Consider the following 14,983-nt stretch of genomic DNA (forward strand, 5'->3'; position numbering starts at 1 on the left):
GGACATCGCTGGTGAGAAGGTGGTGGGGGCAGTGAAGCCATTTCAAGGGACAGTTAAGAGTCAACTGCATTGCCGTGAGTCTGAGTCACAAATGGGCCAGACCAGGTAAGGACAGCAGATTTCCTTCCCTGAAGGATGTGAATGAAGAGATTTTACATCAATCTGGTTGTTTCATGGCTGCTACTACAGATGTTAACTTTCTGTTTCTGATTTATTTAAGTAGCTGAATTTAAATTCCCTCCCTGCTATGATGGAATTTGACTTTGTGTCTCAGAATCATTAGTCCCAGTCCTCTGGATTACTATTCCCATAATATAACCACCATGCTACCATTCCCATCAAATATATAGCACCATACACTCTGTATCCGATACATGTGATGGCTATTAGTGTATGGAAACCAAAGCTATTGTAACAAAATGTAACTTGAAAGTAGCATCTTTTTTTGCAGTTCAAAATAACTTCATAGTTATATTCTATTGACGTGTGTAACATAAAGATGTCAATGGAGAAGAATAGTGCACAGGTAGAAATTGGCATTCATCTTTTTTTTTAGTTAAATACACTCCTGTTTCAACTCTGCATTTTTAGGTTATATTGGTGCAAGTTAATCCTGGGGAGACATTCACAATCAGAACAGAAGATGGTCACATTCAGTGTATTCAAGGTGAGTCTATAATGAACATTTTTGAAAATAAATCACTACAGTAAGTAAAGCGTCTATTGTTACAATCCCTATAGGGATCAATAAATTTCCCTGGTGGAAAGGCAAAATTTCATGTAGCAAGCTGAACATTGACCAAACATTACTTGACAGGCAACTAATGCACTAAACTAAAGACCCTTTCACATTAACTAACGAATGCAATTGAGATGCATCTTATAACCCCATTTGCTGTACACTACATTGCTGCCAGACATATAGCATTACAGGAACAAGTCCAAAGTAACGTCTGACACGCCAGCAGGCTCAATTCTCCCTTTGCTGCTTGGTTGAAGCTTCCAGGGTCCTTTTAAAACCTGATCCACGCAGCCCGAGTCTTCTAACGTGATTTTCACCAGCAAAATCTACCTCAGCGAGCGGAGGTGTTTAGTGTCACCTGAACACCCCCCTTTTCAGTACATGCTGTTTCTCTTTCAGCTAACGGAGACATTTTAAAAAATAACTATCTTGTAAAGTCCACCTTCATAACATTTATATAAAAGAATGATGAGGGCACTGATAGAAAATAAGTTTTCAAACATGACTTGCTATCACTGGCAACTGTTAAACCCATCCCCTTTCCGGTGTTACATTACCTTTCTTGAAGAATGTGTGATCTGTAGCCTCAAGTAAGTGTATCTTTGGCTACATGCCTGAAACAGTGTGAAAATATAAGCAATTGATTAAAAGAGTTTGGAATGCCTTAGAGATGAGTAATATTTTTCTGAAAATACAATTTTTCTGATGTCAGCTAAATTCCATACATTGTTGCAAAATTCTGGGGGTCTTTGTATTTCATTATTCATTATACTGAAGTATAAATTTTAATTTCTGTTCAGAATATTATTTAATTGGTGGAGACGGTATTAAAGTAGCATATCAGTCAGGCTATTAATCATCTTCAGTTCATTAAAAGATACATTTTCAAATTAGCTGTGCTGATTTCTGCAGATGAAGCCCACTTTTTTTAATAAACCTTCCTCCACAATGTTTTGTGAAATTACTCCTGAAGAGGTTCATCAAAATGAGTTAGGTCCAATTTCTTTTAAAAAAAAAAAAAACCTGCATTAGAGAGCAAAAGCAGTTAACCTCTCACCATTGCGATAATCATGGTTAAAGTTCACATGCTCGCAGACCTGAAAAGATCTACTGTTCTTCCAACCGTTCCAGGATCCTGCTAATGAAACAGGATGAGGAGCAACTATTTGGTGAATCGACAACCAAGATGTCAGTGGAAAATTAACAATGTGCTGGAACTTGACATTTCTATTTGCTCATTTGTATTCACTAAACTTTTTGTCCATAAATTTAGGATACTTTGAGCAAATTACCATTCTTCTTTCAATCTAGGCAACGAATTGGTAGGCCATGGGGCTTGGCATAGTGGGATCAGGAACATATCACAGCCAGGCTAATATCCTCTCCCAGAATGTATCCATGCATGTTTGTGCAGGGCACACAGGAAACCAATCAGGATTTCCGGATTTGGAAGTGTTGAATGTAATAGGTTTGACTTGCCACATATGTTACATTTTTTTTAAAATGCAGTTCTTTACTGCTTCAATTTTGTTATTTTGTTTTAGGTCCTGCTCATGTTCCCATGATGTCACCAAATGGCTCAATGCCTCCAATTTATGTGCCTCCTGGTTACGTCTCACAGGTACTGTACATTCCCTGTATGTTACTGCATGAGATCTAATGACAACTGCCAATTTTAACTCTGCAAACACGAGCAGGATTTTAGTTAAAGGTTGAAATTAGAAACCTGTTTTGCAAAAGTCACCCACTTTTATATGGGTATGTAAACTTTTTTTTATGATTGGATATACTCTTCATTTGGGAAACAATGTTTTATTCATATTTAAACATGTAAAATCTGGATGTTGAAAGGACAGATTAATATTGGAGTGAAGCTCTTACTCAATAATGTATTCCATGATGGTGCATGGGCTTAACACTTAGAGAGCTCCTTTGAATGGAAAAATGAAGTCTTTCAGAGTAAAACTAAAAAGGTGTAAAGTGACACCAACCATAAATATAACATGTATATTTAAACTGTTTGTAAGTAATGAATATATTCCATTTGAATTTCCTTGGTTTAGACCACCATAACCTGTAATTTCCTGGCGTGAACAGTTTGTGTTTCACAGAGGAGCTCTCTAACTATTGATTTCTCTGTAAATGAATTTAAAACGTACTTGAGTGAGGGTAGCACAGTGGTAGGCATTGCTGCCTCATGGCGCCGAGGTCCCAGGTTCGATCATGACTCTGGGTCACTGTCTGTGTGGAGTTTGCACATTCTCCCCATATTTGCGTGGGTTTCGCCCCCACAACCCAAAGATGTGCAGGGTAGGTGGTTGGCCATGCTAAATTGCCCCTTAATTGGAAAAATGAATTGGGTACACTAAATTATTATTATTATTTTTTTAAACAATTACTTAAGTAATATTTGAAGTGGAGTGTACTTCTTTGAAAATAATCATCTCGACTGTCATTTTTTTTCTTTTACATTTCGGCCAGTATTGCAAATAATATGGAAACAAAAATAATGATTCATGAGTTCATTTGGCTCTAAAGAAAGTATGACGGCCATTCTTTTGGAATTCATTTGATGGGCAATTATTTGGTGCTTTAACTTGCCTGCAGAGGTGGAAAAAGTTGATATTGAATATTACAAAGGTTGAGCAGATGATTGAAGGCTCTGTTGAAGTGATAGGTTTGGGGAATCTTTAGGAGGGAAGATTTATCCAGACCAACCTATTTGGAGTGTTCCAGAGGAAACTATAAAGTAATGGATTTGAACCTCTGGTGTTTTTCTGACCCGATTGTACCCTTTCTACCCATAGGGAGCAGTAATTTCCGCACCTCCAGTCTGTGTACACTAACTGAGCAGATCATGCAAGATTTTGACAAGAGTCTGTAAAACAAAGACTTGGTTTGTCCCAGCATTTCTCTTAATGATTTCCCTACTCGCTTAGGTGAGGTCTCACTAAATCTAGAACTGCCAATTTATATTTCACTGGGGCTGGTCACTGATTGGACTGTATTATTTTAGACCTGGGGCAAACTTCCCCCATCTAATCAAAGTTCATTTCTTTTTACTCTGGTCCACCATAGGCCAGACTGGTTTGAACATTCCGAGGTTGCTTTCCGACTCTGGTATTTGGAGCTTTCCAAGTTATCTTTAACTAGATCAACAAACTAATGCTTTGGCAGAGGTTTTGTGCCTTTCTGATGAATCAAAATTAAGTTTGTTACCTGGATCTGTAGGACTCCTTGAAACTCTTAACAGAGGAATGTGGTGCATTCCATCAATCATGTCAATTGAACTGGTCATTGGTCATGTATGATATTTGAGCGAACCGTGCTATATGCTCTGCTACTCCTTTGCATTAGGTGAGCAAAAATATTTGCTAGAGAGAGAAAGGGAAGAAGTTCACCTAGAATGAAATTAATGTGCAAGAACATGTTAAAAGTGCTCAGTCAGCTGAAAAATCCCTTAGTCCAACTGACGAAATGTTAGGTATAATGGCCCTCAAAGGGAAAACAAATGGAATAGTGAAAACATCCTGAAATCCAATATAATTAAAAGAAATTTAGTTAACTTGAGTGTTCTGATGCTGTGTTCTTTTCGTAGACTTTAATTCACACCTGTTGATCAGCTGCAGTAGTTTTCTAATTTGTCAGCTTTTTAACTCTGATATTCTGTGGGTATGCATTCATGCTCATTGCATTTACGCTGCAGCGTTATTTAAAATGGTTCTTGAGGACCTAATCCTAAATCCATTTTAAAACCCTCCTCTACCATCAATGCATATTGCCTGGAGAACTGAAGTCATGGATGTACTTAAAATAACTTGCAATGTACAAACGCCCTCAATTCAGTTTTCTTTGGATGGCTGGTAAAGATCCAAGTCAAGTGGCAGTGATGAAACTGTCTTCACGTCAGGCACCAGCCGCTCAGTTCACTGGCATCAATCTTTTTATGGAGTGTTACCCAATATTTTGTTTCAGATGACTACCTTTTAATAAAGCGCTGGAGCATTAGTTTCTGGATTTGTGATATTATTTGGACATTTTGATTGTATTAGTCGCGTAGTTTCGGACATATATCAGTAATGGGTGATAATTCTGCCATTTTATCAGTTTGCCACAGTGTTAGCATTCTTCCCTCTGACTAATGGATTTAAGCCCCACTCCAGAACTTCAGCATGTGAACGTGACACTTCAAAGATCAATACGAGCCTTGTAACCAGCATTCACAGTTAACCAACACCACCAAAACATTGTTTGGTCATTCATCTCATTACTTGTGTGTGGTAGTAAAGCCTTCAGTTGGACTACAACCTCGCTTTAGTGGTCATTGATCGTGCATCAATTTAATAAGCTAGATTTAAAAGGATGAAGCTCCGAATCAAGCCGGAGTGTCTGCAACTCAGCCCCCACGCGGCGAACTCAGCGGCAGTCTTCAAGCACTGGCTGGTGTGTTTTAAAGGATATCTCGGAACGGCCGAAAACACATCCAGAAGAACAGAAAATGCAAGTCCTGCACTCGAGGGTGAGCCCAGAAATTTACACCATCAAGGAAGCGGAAGACTTCGATGCAGCAATAGAGCTGCTAAAAGGACATTATATTCGCCCGGTAAACCAGGTCTACGCCCGACAACTGCGAGCAACGAGGCGACAAATCCCTGGGGAATCGCTGAAAGAATTCTACCGTGCACTCCTGGTGTTGGGGAGAAACTGCAGCTGCCCGCAAGTTTCAGCGAGCGACCACACAGAACTCTTGATCCCGGACGCTTTTGTGGCAGGTATGCTGTCCTCCCAAATCCGCCAGCAATTGCTGGAAAAAGACACTCTAGGCCTCAAGGAGGCACGTGCCCTTGCAGGCTCCCTGGATGTGGCCTCCAGAAACGCCCACGCTTACGTTCCCGACCGTGCGGCAACCCCCTGGGCAGTGTGGAACCCCTCCGCAGCCGACCCCGCAACATCCCCCATGCCCCCCACAAGCTTGTGCTGCAAGGCGGCCTGGCAACTCCGGGGGGCCCCGCTGCTACTTTTGCGGGCAGGCTAAGCACCCCCGGCAGCGCTGCCCGGCCCGCGCATCCACCTGCAAGGGATGCGGTAAAAAGGGCCACTTTGTGGTGGTATGCCAGGCCCATGCGGTCGGCGCGGTCTCCGGCGGTGAATGCGGACCGCTACCACTAAGCTCTCCACGGTCCCCGTGTGGCCAGCGGGCGCCGCCATCTTCTTACTCCAGGGCCACGTGCGGCTCCCAAGCGCCGCCATCTTGCCCCGCGGACGCCACGTTCAATGGATGGGCGCCGCCATTTTGTGCAACCCCAGCCATGTGCGACTAATGGGAGCCGCCATCTTGGATGGACTCCCAGGACCCCAGCTCGGCTGACCACACACTGCCCGAAGAGAACACTCAACTGCTGAGATTAGCCTCGGTGACCCTGGATCAGTCCCGGCCTCAACTGCTACAACAACTGTACTAATCAACGGGCACGAGACGTCCTGCTTAATCGACTCTGGGAGCACGGAGAGCTTCATACGACCCGACACGGTAAGACGCTGTTCTCTCCTCGTCCACCCCGTTAATCAAAACATCTCCCTGGCCTCCGGTTCCCACTCAGTAGAGATAAAGGGGTTTTGTGTAGCAAACCTCACAGTCCAGGGAAGGGAGTTAAAAATTACCGGCTCTACGTCCTTCCCCACCTCTGCGCAGCTACACTCCTGGGATTAGACGTCCAATGTAATCTCCAAAGTCTAACTTTCAAATTCAGCGGCCCTATACCCCCCTCACTGTCTGCGGCCTCGCTACCCTCAAGAGATCCGCCTTCCCTGTTTGTGAACCTCACCCCGGATTGCAAACCCGTCGCCACCAGGAGCAGACAGTACAGTGCCCAGGATTGGATCTTTATTAGGTCAGAGGTCCAAAGGCTACTGAGGGAAGGAGTCATTGAAGCTAGCAACAGTCCCTGGAGAGCTCATGTAGTGGTGGTAAAGACCAGGGAGAAGCATAGGATGGTCATCGACTACAGTCAGACCATCAACAGGTTTACTCAGCTGGACGCGTACCCTCTCCCCCGCATGTCCGACCTGGTAAACAGGATCACGCATTACAAGGTCTTCTCCACGGTGGATCTTAAGTCCGCCTACCACCAGCTCCCCATCCGCACTAGTGACCGCAAACTCACTGCCTTTGAGGCAGATGGGCGGCTCTACCACTTCTTAAGGGTTCCCTTCGGTGTCACCAACGGGGTCTCGGTCTTCCAGCGCGAGATGGACCAAATGGTTGACCGGTACGGTTTACGGGGAACCTTCCCGTATCTTCATAATGTCACCATCTGCGGCCACGACCAGCAGGACCACGACACCAACCTCCGAAAATTTCTCCAGACCGCAAAGATCCTTAACCTTACATACAGCAAGGATAAATGAGTGTTTAGCACCGACCGTCTAGCCATCCTCGGCTACGTAGTGCAAAATGGAGTTATAGGCTCCGATCCTGAGCGCATGCGCCCCCTTATGGAGTTCCCCATCCCTCACTGCCCCAAGGCACTGAAGCGCTGCCCAGGGTTTTTCTCTTACTATGCCCAGTGGGTCCCCACATAGGCGGACAAGGCCCGTCCCCTGATCCAATCCACAGCTTTTCCCCTGTCGATAGAGGCCCGCCAGGCCTTCAGCCGCATCAAAGCAGACATTGCAAAGGCCACGATGCACACCACCGACGTGTCCCTCCCCTTCCAGGTCGAGAGCGACGTGTCTGACGTAGCTCTGGCGGCCACCCTCAACCAAGCGGGCAGACCCGTGGCCTTCTTCTCACGTACCCTCCACGCTTCCGAAATCCGCCACTCCTCAGTCGAAAAGGAGGCCCAGGCCATAGTAGAAGCTGTGCGACATTGGAGGCATTACCTGGCCGGCAGGAGATTCATTCTCCTCACTGACCAACGGCCGGTTGCTTTCATGTTCGATAATGCACAGCGGGGCAAGATAAAGAACGATAAGATCTTGCGGTGGAGAATCGAACTCTTCACCGACAACTACGAGATCTTGTATCGTCCCGGGAAGCTAAACGAGCCTCCTGTTGCCCTGTCCAGCGGCACATGTGCCAAAGCACAAGTGGACCGCCTCCGAGCCCTCCACGAAGACCTCTGCCACCCGGGGGTCACTCGCTTTTTCCACTTTATCAAGACCCGCAACCTGCCCTACTCCATCGAGGAGGTCAGGACAGCCACCAGGGACTGCCAAATCTGCACGGAGTGCAAACCGCACTTCTACCGGCCAGAGAAAGCGTACCTGATAAAGGCTGCCCGTCCTTTTGAACGCCTCAGCATGGACTTCAAAGGCCCCCTCCCCTCCACCGACCGCAACACGTACTTCCTGAACGTGATTGACGAGTACTCCCGGTTCCCATTCGCCATCCCCTGCCCCGACATGACCGCAACCACCGTCATCAAGGCCCTCCATAGCATCTTTACACTGTTCGGGTTCTCTGCTTACATACATATTGATAGGGGGTCCTCCTTTATGAGCGACGATCTGCGTCAATTCCTGCTCGGCAAGGGCATCGCCTCGAGCAGGACAACCAGTTATAACCCCCGGGGTAACGGACAGGTAGAGAGGGAGAATGGAACGGTCTGGAAGACCGTCCTACTGGCCCTACATTCCAGGAATCTCCCAGTCTCCCGCTGGCAGGAAGTCCTCCCGGATGCCCTCCACTCCATCCGGTCACTGCTTTGTACCACAACCAACCAAACACCTCACGAACGTCTCCTTATCTTCCCCAGGAAGTCCTCCTCTGGGACCTCGCTCCCGACCTGGCTGGCAGCTCCCGGACCCATCCTGCTCCGAAAACACGTGCAGGCACACAAGTCGGACCCGTTGGTCGAGAGGGTCCATCTTCTCCACGCTAACCCCCAGTACGCCTACGTGGCGTACCCCGACGGCTGACAAGATACGGTCTCCCTACGAGACCTGGCGCCCACCGGAGCCCCACGCATACCCCAGCCACCAGTCCCACCCTCCCTCCCACCTGTGAACCTTACAGGAGGGTCGGTCCTTCCGCCAGCCCCGTCTAGGCCCCCCCACCCACCGACACCCCGCAGACGCTCCCTTCCCAGGTCAACCGTTTTCCCCACCAGCGCCGCCTAGAGGTATCGAAGCTGCCACAGGGATCGAGGCCACGCCCCCGGAGTCACAGATGCCCGAGCCTCCACCGGAGTCACCACCGAAGCTTCGACGATCACAGAGGACGACCAGGGCTCCCGATCGACTGATTGCTTCATTTTAAAGTGTATACTTAATTATGAATCATAAATTGTAAATAATAAATAGAATTGTAAATAGGTACAAAACGCTGTACGGAGGTATTACGGTACCTCCATAACTATAATTTCTACCACTTTACCATGCTGTAATGTCAGGCCACCACCCCTGCCGGACTCTTTTTTAACAGGGCGTGAATGTGGTAGTCTGTGTAGCGGTATTACGGTACCTGGTATGCTGGGACACTATTGGTAGATATTGTATGTTTCCTATTGGTCAAGCTGTATGGTAGCTCCGCCCTGCTAGGCGGGGTATAAGAGCCCATGCCGCCCCAGGAGCCTTCATTCTGTTCCTGAGCTGCTGGGGGAAACATTTAGCTTATTAAAACCTTCAGTTGGACTACAACCTCGCTTTAGTGGTCATTGATCGTGCATCATTGTGCAAATTACTTCCTGCATTTAAAAAACATTCTGAGATATGGGCTTCGGTAGTGAGGCCAGTATTTATTGCCTATCCTAGTTGAGAAGTTGGTGGTGAGCCAACTTCTTCAGCCTCTGGAGTCCATGTGGTGCAGGTGCCACTACTACTATTCTTTAGATAGGGAATGCAGGATATTGACTCAGCAGCATTAAATGTCAAAGCAACATTCCTACATTTCTAAAGTGAAGCACATTGATGTAACCCGAGGACACGGAAGCTGCTTAATAAATATAATTTATTTTGATCAAAAGAATTTCGGTGGTGAGCTGCTAAAGTTAATTCTATTTCTTTCTCTATTATCATAAACCTATAGTAATAAATTGCAACTACCCAACACAGCTAGCAACAAGGTAGCGAATGTGCTAAAAATATATTACAAGGTAGGCACAAAACAATCCAGATCAAATGTTCCCAACCCTGTGGGTCAACTCATCTGTTCTCTGGGAATTTGTGAGACTTGAGGAGCGGATCATTCACCATCTGTTCTGATTGTTGTGAGCTGCCGATCAAGGCTTCTATCCAAAACTATTGCTTTGTTCCAGGTGCAGAAGCTTGGTTACAGGTGGGACAGGAAGTACTGAACTCTTAATGTTTTCTTTATCATACGTAGAATTCCTATTTGCACCATGCTAAAGTAAACGTTACAGCCAGGAAGGAGACATCCAGCAGAAGCTAGGGACTGACGACCAGCAAGGCTATGAAGGATAAGATGTCGTTGAGGTTGAAGTGACAGGGAGAGGTATCTTCTGCAGGAGATAGCACAATGACATTAGAGAATGGATATTTAGTTGGTCATATATTTATGACAATGGGTGACTTAGACCACTTTTTGTTCTGAATTTTAAAAACTGAGCCCAGGTCTGTATGTGTAATAGGAGAATAGCATTTATTTTAAATGGGATTATTCCCAGTAATATCAGCAGCATGTGCAGAACGAGGGGAGGGTATTATTTTTACCTGATGGTATGGAAACAGTTTTGTCTACTTCGGGGGTAATTGAAGCAGTGCAGATTTGTGACGGAGGCAAGAAATACTCTACTATTTTTCTTACTCCTTTCAGAGCACAATGTTAGGTATGGCAAAGTTCCATACTGAATAATGTAGTCATTCTATTTAGACTTGATAATCTGTGGTGTATGAGGAGAGATTGACTAAGTTAGGATTGTTTTCGCTGGAGTTCAGACGAATGAGAGGGGATCTCATAGAGATTTGTAAGATTCTAACAGGACTAGATCAGGTGGATGCAGGGAGGATGTTCCTGATGGTGGGTGTGTCCAGAACCAGAGGTCGCTGACTGAGGATTCTGGGTAGACCATTTAGGACAGAGATGAGTAATTTTGTCACCCAAAAAGTGGTGAGCCTGTGGAATTCATTCCCACAGGTGGTAGTTGAGACTAAGGCATTGAATACATTCAAGAGGCGGCTAGATACAGCACTTGAGGCGAATGGGATCAAGAGTTATGGGGAGAAAGTAGGATTAGGCTATTGAGTTGGCCGATCAGCCATGATCATGATAATGGCGGAGCTGGTTCGAAGGGCTGAATGGCCTCCTCCTACTATCTTCTATGTTTTTATGTATGTACTTAAACTTAAGTATGCAAAATCCCCATTTTAGGGGCAGGAAATAGGTTTTGGGCACAATATCAAATATCCAACAAAGAAATTATTTGGATTTATGAAGTCCCCACATAACAGCCAGCACATGAATTGCGGCATAATACATTGTATACAAAAGGCTGAAGAAGTGCTTCACTGTACTGCTTTTGGTCATTGACCGAATGTCTCCTTATGTGACTCAATGCCTTATTTTGCTTTATAATGCTCCTTTGAAGGGCCTTGGATGTGTTATGTTGAAGGCACTGTATGAATACAAGTTGTTACTTAATCCTCTCTGCAGATGTAATCTTCCATACATTGAGAGTTCATTTAAGTGGCTAATGCCACCATGCCTAATCCTTGAACGAAAATATTTACTGCTGTGAGAAATTGCCATCTGCTCATTTTCTGCAGCTAAAACATAATATGCTACCAAATTGTTGAAACTGAAGTTTTATAGCAGATGCTACTTGTCAAAATAAATTAACAAAATAAATATTCTGACCCTCGGGTATCCACATTTTGCCTTTCTGTTGCATAATATATTATGGAAACAGAGTTGTGGCACCATGCCATATCAGAGGTTCAGAGTTTGTTTTGCTAATAAGCACTGCATGAGCTGTCAAATATGTGCTGGTAATGTTGATATTCCCATGATTTGGCAAACTGGTCATAACAAGTTTTCATTCTGAATTGTAGTTTTACATTTTAATTAAAGAAACCTAGCACAGCACTTTGTCAAATTTAAAATCGTTAGTTTGTGGTGCATTGCTATTTACCGCACTGCTGTCTAAAAGAAATAGAATAAATAAGGTGATGGAATGAGGATATTTCTAAATAGCAAAAGTAAGGGGTGAGCCAGCAGTGAAGAAAAGGTTCTGCAACATGATTTTGAACATTAGGTCTTTTTTTCCAGTTGATCTTTCTGAGCAAAATAATATAATAATACAATATAATAATCTTTATTGTCACAAGTAGGCTTACATTAACACTGCAATGAAGTTACTGTGAAAAGTCCCTAGTCGCCACATTCCACCGCCTGTTCGGGTACACTGAGGGAGAATTCAGAATGTTTAATTCACCTAACAAGCACAACTTTCGGGACTTGTGGGAGGAAACCGGAGCACCCGGAGGAAACCCAAGCAGACAAGGGGAGAACGTGCAGACTCCGCACAGACAGTGACCCAAGCCGGGAATCGAACCTGGGACCCTGGAGCTGTGAAGCAACAGTGGTACCCACTATGCTACAATGCTGCCCTTAGAAGGATAGTTAAAACAACCATTAGCCTGAAAAAAGTTTCCAAGTTAGAAATGAAAGTATAGTAAACAAGTGGAAGGGATAACAAAGGCAGCTGGAGGGGATACATAAAGATAGGCAAAGCAAAGATAAATAAAGGAGATGAATGAATCGCGAAATATCCAAGGACTATCGGAATAAGGAGGAAATGCGGAATGTTTCAGTTAGTATGGAGATGTTTTTCCGAAGGTTAGCTTATATAAAAGCATCTTTAGAATATATCCCCAAATAAGAGAAATGGGTTATAATTCTGATTCACTTTCAAAAGGAGAACTTTGTTTTGCAGGTAATAGAAGAAAATGGTGTTCGAAGGGTTGTTGTGTTGCCACACTCAACAGAATTCCACCCTAGTAATCATCCCTCTATGCATCCTCCTCCGCCTCATGTGCCGCACTACATGCACCATCACCCTGCATTAATACCCCACCCTCATCAAGTTTACGCTCCAGTAACAGGAACAGGGGACATCCCTCCACAGTTCATTGCTCAACACCCTCCACCACCCCACATTTTTGCAGATCAAGGTAGGTACATGCAAAGATGTAGCAGTAACAGATTTATTATTAAAGTTCAAATCTGTGTGCCACAGTTGTGGGAAAATTTACTGTGGTGGCTTGCGAAACAGTGACAAAAAAATCTCAGCGCGGTAAGGAGTGGGAAGACTACTATTGTGATACAAACCTGAAATTTAACAAAATGTTTTTTAAAATCTTTAAATCTGTAAATCAGTAACAATGAGCAGTCAATCAGCTGTAAGTGTTAACTGCTGTGGCTGGCTATTGACTGACCAGTTGTAACTAGGGTGTTTGTAAAATATCTGTTTGAGGGACATCTGTGCCAAACAGAACTGGAAGAATCTACTAAATGAAGTGACTTGCTAAACAGCAACACTGGGAATTCGGTGCAGGGGTGGAAGGGGAGATGACTGATTTACACCAAGTGCTAACAGCAAACAAGTAAATATTTGGAACAGGAATTGAAAATGTGACATAATCAAAGTACAGAGGAAAAGGCGAACCCGAGGAAATTAAAAGTAGAGGTATATCTATCTATTCCTTTGTCTGTTTAGTCTCTTTAGTGGTTACTGTTAAACTTGACTTGGTAAAGAAATCATTATTAGTACAAGTGTATATTGAAGTTAATGAGCCAAGTGATTCAATTCAAACTACTTATATAAAGTCTAATGGCTATTGCTAAATGATTAATCACAGTAATCGATTAATTTAACATTGAAGTAAATACACATTTAATGAGCAAGACCAAGTTACCAATTGGTTCAAAAAATAAACTACAGACAACCAACTAATTAATTAAGACTCTAAGGATTGTAGTATTTGGACGTTAATGGACAACAAGATTTTTCTAGACTTCCATGTCTGTCAGAAATATCTTTCTGACTAGACACTAAGGTTCAGAGTCATTATGCAGCAGTTCCACTCGTGATAGTCTGGCATGGGAGGCGAAAGAGCTCCAAGATATTTACTCCAGAGTACTATCACACACCAGGGGTGTGCAGGAAGTAAATAATGTGATTTTAATCAGCCAGGTTAGAGAAATATAGGAGAGGTAGTGAAGGAAGGTGTCTAGCAGACACTGCTCATGTTCAACAGGTACAAAGTACCTCTGAAGAAAATGAGAATAACTGGGAAGTACAGAAAGAATGCTGTGATCAAGGGTACTGTGGAGACCATTCAAAGGGAAAAGGTGCACGTCACAGAGGATTCTGTAACTTGGAGGTGTAGGTGGGCGGGGCCCTTGGGATCAAGAGTCTCGCAGGATGTGATTTTACCTGGTGTCAGAGAAAGGGACATCTTGAAACATCTGGAGAAGTATTTGGAAAAGGAAAAGAATCCAGTTGTGCTCCATGCTAGAGCCAATAACCTAGGAAGGAAGAGGGGGAAGTTGTGCTATGAAAGCTAGGAGAAAAATTGAAAAGTGGGAATTAACAGGTATTATCTCTGGGATTATTACCTTATTACGTGCAAATTGGTGAGTGCGGTGGATAACTACTAGTTAAAGATAGCTATATACGAAAAAAAAAGAGATCCATGTGGATTGAGTTAAAATCCATCACCCTGTTGGGATATACTTTAGACCACCAAATAGTGGACTTCAGAAAACTGCAACACAGAGGGATTTGGGGGTCCTCGTGCATAAATCGCAAAAAGCTAGCAGGCAAGTTCAGGTAATTAGGAAGGCAAATTAAATCTTGTCTTTATTTCATAGGGAATGGAGTTTAAAAATAGAGAAGCCCCGTTGAAAGTATGAAAGGCAATAGTTATACCACACCTGGCATAGTGTGACCAGTCTTAGTCCCCGATTAAAGAAAGGTATAATGGCATTGGAGGCAGACCAGAGAAAGTTCACTAGGTTAATCCTGGGTATGGAGGGAATTTCTTCTGAGAGGTTGAGTAGATTGGGCCTGTATACTCATTTGGATGAGGCAACCTTATTGAGATATGCAGGATCCTCGGGGCTTAACAGGGTAGAGGCTGAGAGGATGTTTCCCCTTGTGTGAGAGTTTAGGACTGGAGGACATAATCTCCGAGTAAGAGGTCACTCATTTAGATAGAAATGAGAAAGAATTTCTTCTGAGGGTTGGGAAACTGTGGAATTCTTTACTGTAGAGGCTG

The 14,983-nt window shown here is 44.1% G+C and overlaps 1 protein-coding gene across 2 annotated transcripts in view; it reads left to right on the plus strand.

Annotated features, from left to right (window-relative positions):
• LOC140420959 (fibronectin type-III domain-containing protein 3A-like) overlaps positions 1-14,983 on the plus strand; it is a 174,342-nt gene that overhangs the window by 96,074 nt on the left and 63,285 nt on the right. For both annotated transcript variants that reach the window (XM_072505159.1, XM_072505160.1), the window contains 3 exons: positions 592-667; positions 2,287-2,363; positions 12,637-12,874. In XM_072505159.1, the coding sequence (XP_072361260.1) occupies positions 592-667; positions 2,287-2,363; positions 12,637-12,874 (391 nt within the window). The remainder of the gene's footprint in view (positions 1-591; positions 668-2,286; positions 2,364-12,636; positions 12,875-14,983) is intronic.

The sequence above is a fragment of the Scyliorhinus torazame genome, chromosome 5, assembly GCF_047496885.1.
Source record: "Scyliorhinus torazame isolate Kashiwa2021f chromosome 5, sScyTor2.1, whole genome shotgun sequence".
NCBI classification, from domain to species: domain Eukaryota; kingdom Metazoa; phylum Chordata; class Chondrichthyes; order Carcharhiniformes; family Scyliorhinidae; genus Scyliorhinus; species Scyliorhinus torazame.